Raw genomic sequence first — 5,000 nt, 5'->3', positions numbered from 1 at the left:
TATGAAAAAGAAAAAAAAAAAAAAAAAAAAAAAAAAGAAAGGAAAGGAAGAAAGAAAGAAAGAAACTTACCAACGAAAAGAAGCATAAAAATAACAGTCAATTGATAAACTGCCTGACCAAGAATATTTTTCATCATCGTCCTTGATATTAACGGCTTTGTGCGTCCGTACGGTTTGCGAAGTAAAAGATCCGACGTAGGCAATTCGGTGGCAAGTGCAAGGGACGCTAAAGTGTCCATAATCAGATTAACCCATAACATTTGTACCGCTTTTAAAGGTGAATCCTGTACGGCACATGCTCCGATAAAGGCGACGATAACGGCGACGACGTTAACGGTCAACTGAAATTGCAAGAATTTTGCTATACTATCGTAGACATTTCTTCCCCACATAACGGCCTTAACGATGGAAGAAAAGTTATCGTCCGTCAGAATAATGTCGGAAGCTTCCTTTGCCACGTCCGTACCAGCTATACCCATGGCAAAGCCAACATCAGCTTTCTTTAATGCTGGACCATCGTTCGTACCATCACCGGTCACGGCTACTACCTCACGACTGGTCGTTGCCTTGCTATCAATTATACCCTTTACCAATGTATACTTATCGGTTGGCGATGATCTAGCCAAAACCCTTAACTTTGGCCAAACTTTGTCTAATAAATGTTGTTGTACCTCGCCGTTACTGTCTCTGATCCTTCTATTAAATTCCTTTCCTTCGAGAATAAGAAAGTCCTCGTTTGGTTTTATTATTCCGCACTTCAAGGCAATCGACCTAGCCGTATTGATATTGTCACCGGTGACCATTCGCACTGTTATACCAGCCTTTTGGCACTTTCTAATTGCGTCTGGTACCTCGGGACGTACTGGATCCTCGATACCAACAATACCGAGACACGTTAAATTGTTAACGATATTTTCCTCATCCTCCCAATTTGGCTCGTTATCCGAGTGTACTTGATTGATCTCCGCCTTCCCGGGTACAAAGTCGCGATATGCGATTGAGATTGTACGTAGACCGTTACACGCCATTGGTTCTATCACGTTCTTAACCAGACGTTCTTGCATCTCTCTCGTGAATTTTTCCAAATGACCATCGCGACCGTAGATAAAGGCACATCTGTAAGTGAAAAGGAAAGAGAGAGGAGAAAAAAAAAAAAAGAAGAAGAAAAGGAAAAAAAAAAAAAGAAAGAAAGAAAAAAAGACGAGAGAGAGAGAGAGATATATATATATATATATATAAAAACAAAGTAAACATAAGCAATTTCGTTTATTTAGATTTGATTTTGTTTTAAAGAATAAAAATCCCTTTGAAATTGATCTTTAACTTTGAAAATTTGTATATTATTTTATAAACGACTCTATTCACAAAAAAAAAAAAAAAAAAAAAAATTTCTTTACTTTAATAATAGATAAAATTGAAATTGATGTTATCACTCCAGCCCCTCCCGCCCTTCGACCCCGACCCTTACTCATATATTTTAACCCTCCCCCCCCCCACCCCACTCTATTATTTGCAAATAAGATAGAACTCTATGGTGTTAATTTAAATGTTAGAGATTAGAAGGAAGATAAAAATAAAAGAGAACGTACTTCTTCATGATGATCTCGGAAGCGCCCTTGGTGAAAAGCCTATATCCACCACCTTCCCTTGGAATAACAGTAGACATGCTCTTCCTAACGCTATTGAATGTATAGACCCGCGTGAAAGTTTCCTCAGGGTGGTCATCTCTAACAGTTTGATATTTTTCGCCCAGGGCCACTACGAATCCAAGTAAGGCACATTCGGTTTTGTTACCGACTTGCATCGGCAATTCTGAAGGGTCTTGCGAGGGCATGATTCTGGACGTGTACGCCGAATTAATGGAGATGGATTGTATTAATAAATTTCCAACGTGGCTCGGGATATCGGAAAAACTTGGAACCGTCTTGCTCATTTTCTCACATATGTAGGATTCTACCACTGTCATACGATTGGTCGTCAGGGTTCCGGTTTTATCCGAACAAATGGCGGTAGCGTTACCCATCGTTTCGCAAGCATCCAAATGCCGTACCAAATTGTTATCCTTCATCATTTTCTACAATCATTGTTTTACGAAAAAAAGAAAAAAAAAAAAAAAAAAAAAAAGGAAAATATTGTTAAAAAGCTGCACATCGTTCGTTTCGATCGACAAAATCGCCGATCGAATAAGTTATTAAATCGATACGACGATCAGTTTAATGATCGTTCTTAATCAATTTGAAAGATTTATTAATATTATTAAAATATTAAATATCAATGAATACTATAAATTCATTTCTTTTAAAAATGAATCACTTCATCAGAATGTATAACTTTTAAAATATCAAATTAATGTAACAAATTGATTAAAGAAAAAATTTGTTAACTAAAAATTTAATATTGTTCGTAATAAAAATTAATGACTTTTGAAAATTACTATACACATTGATTGATGATTAAATTGAAGAGAGAGAAAGAGAGAGAGAGAGAGAGAGAGAGAGAGAGAGAGAGAGAGAGAGAGAGAGAAAGAGAAAAAAAAAGAAAGAAGTCAAATGAGAGGAGAAATAAAAAAAAAAAAATATTTAATAAATATAAATATATAAATGATAAATAAAAACATAATAAAAAGATCAAATAATTGTGTTAAAAGATTCGACGCATTAAAAAAGGTAACAGTTAATAATAATTTTCGTCGATTCTAAGAGAAAAAAAAAAAAAAAAAAAAAAAAAAAAAATAAAATAAAATAAAATAAGATAAAATAAAATGAAATAAAATAAAATAAAATAAAATAAGAAAGAAAAGAGAAAGATAAAAAAATAAAAATGTAAAAAATTCGAGTTACGCGCGCACATGTCCATACACACACATATATATACATGTATATATATTAGATTGATCCAAAAGTTGAACGCAGCTAGTAAAAAAGTTTGAAAGAGAAAACTTTTGGAACGATTTAATATATATATATATATATATATATATATATATATATATATATATATTCGTGAACGTGTTAAATATTCTAATGCAATATAAATGAAAAAATGATTTAATTAACCTTGACGGAATAAGCAAGCGATAAGGTGACAGCCAGAGGAAGACCTTCGGGTACGGCAACGACGAGGACAGTAACACCGATAATCAAATGCCGTACCAGATCACCGGCATAAGTGTTCTTCCACGGCTTTCCATCGATTACGAACGTCGAGACGCAAAATTGAATGATTAGAATGATCACGGTGAGTACTGCTATGGTCGAGCCAGCATAACCAATTTGTATCGCTAACTTCGTTAATTTAGCTTGAAGAACGCTCTTCTCCTTTTTAGTAGACTCTCCCCCACCTCCTTGTCCACCTCCGCCATGATGATTTTCTCCACCCTCGTGTTTACCACCCGTTCCGCCAGTTCCAACAGCATGACTGTTCCCAGTGATTTCTGCTCCTTCGTCCCCTTCGTTTCATAATACATACAGATATTATTTATTCAAATTAAATTAAATTGAGATCCATTGGTTTTCTTTTTTTTTTCTTTTTTTCTTTTTTTTTCTTTTTTTTTTTTTTCTTTTTTCATCAAAGAGAAACTGATACTTATATTTATTTTCTCTAATAACTATCGAAGTCGTTCAATTTTTACGCTCTTCATTTGTAAGACGTGATTATTCTTTTTTAGATTTATATCTAAATATATATATATACGTATGAATTTAAGTATATATGTATATATAACAGGATGAGACTTAGAAAAATCCTAAATGATTTAAAAAATTTATTACTCCTCTATCGTTATTTAAGAATATATTCTGAATTAAAAAAAAAAAAAAAGAAAAAGAAAAGTCGTACGAACGTTCGGCAAATTAGAGCGTAAAATTTAAACTCTCGATGGAAAATTTTAATTCTAATTAATTAAATTAAAAAATACTATTATTATATCGAGCTAGTTATTAATAATCGGAATAAAGAGGGAGAGAAAAAAAAAAAAAAAGAAAGAAAGAAAGAAAGAAAGAAATTGGAAAAAGCTGGGATTCTATAAGAGTAAAGGTAAGGTAAATAAAAAAAAAAAAAAAAAAAAAAAAAAAAAAAAAAAATAGTATTTTGTAAAAAGGCAAAAGCACGACACGACACATTGGAAAAATACATGAACAAATAATGAAAATAGGGATTATCATCATCATCATCATCATCATCATCATCATCATCATCATCCTTAGAATGCAATAAAAAAAGCTAAAGGTAAATTCTGGAGTTACTAATAATCTCAAATGCATAAACCACTGGCAACAAAACACTCAGAGATTACGGTAACAGATAAGCAAGAATGAATAACAAATTAGATCGATTTTTTGCTGTTTCCTTTTTTTTTTCTTCTTCTTCTTTTTCTTTTCTCTTTTCTTTTTTCTTTTTTACCTTACTTCTGACAATGATATTTCTTCAAACAAACAAACAAAAAAATAAAAAAAAAAAAAAAGAAAATTATTTTGCATAATAATAAAGTGACATATATATATCTATGCATGTATATAATTTATTTAGATAAGAAATAAGATTAAAAGAAGGCTTGTAGTGTGCAGAAATGAAGAAGGTAGAACGTGAAATTACTAGAAAAGAAAACGAACTTAAAGAGATAAACATATATATATGTATGTACGTATAAGTATGTCAAATATATCAGATATATCTCAAAATTATATTTAAAAGATGTCAATCGATATCTTAACATCGATTACATCGGCATAATTGAATATAATTAACAATAAATATATATATATATATTATTATTATTATATTGTGTTTAATCACCTGGTAATGACTTCTTCTTCCGCTGCTTTTTAGCCTCTAGATAAAAAAATGCATGCAAAACAAAATTGATTAGCAATCTATCTAAAAGTATCGTATATGCCAATGACAATTTGTGCCACATTCTATACTGCATTGGTTTTTTTTTTTTTTTCGTTTTCTTTCTTTTCCCTTTCTTTTCTTTCTTTTTTTTTTTTTCATTCTATTTC

General features: G+C 31.6%; 1 protein-coding gene across 13 annotated transcripts in view; it reads right to left on the bottom strand.

The window, feature by feature from the left end:
- The window catches only part of LOC124956796 (plasma membrane calcium-transporting ATPase 3), a 100,227-nt gene that overhangs the window by 48,666 nt on the left and 46,561 nt on the right, over positions 1–5,000 (bottom strand). For 12 of the 13 annotated variants that reach the window (XR_007103373.1, XR_007103374.1, XM_047513057.1 and 9 more), the window contains 4 exons: positions 4,795–4,830; positions 3,057–3,448; positions 1,590–2,074; positions 71–1,116 (listed from right to left, as the gene is read on the bottom strand). Coding sequence is in view for 11 of the 13 variants with exons in the window: in XM_047513057.1 (XP_047369013.1) it covers positions 71–1,116; positions 1,590–2,074; positions 3,057–3,448; positions 4,795–4,830 (1,959 nt within the window). In the remaining 2 variants the exon portion in view is untranslated. The remainder of the gene's footprint in view (positions 1–70; positions 1,117–1,589; positions 2,075–3,056; positions 3,449–4,794; positions 4,831–5,000) is intronic. The other variant, XM_047513059.1, reaches the window with a different exon arrangement.

Source organism: Vespa velutina, chromosome 23, assembly GCF_912470025.1.
Source record: "Vespa velutina chromosome 23, iVesVel2.1, whole genome shotgun sequence".
NCBI lineage: Eukaryota > Metazoa > Arthropoda > Insecta > Hymenoptera > Vespidae > Vespa > Vespa velutina.
Note: the sequence above shows the minus strand (reverse complement) of the source record. Positions and strands in the feature narration are given on the sequence as shown.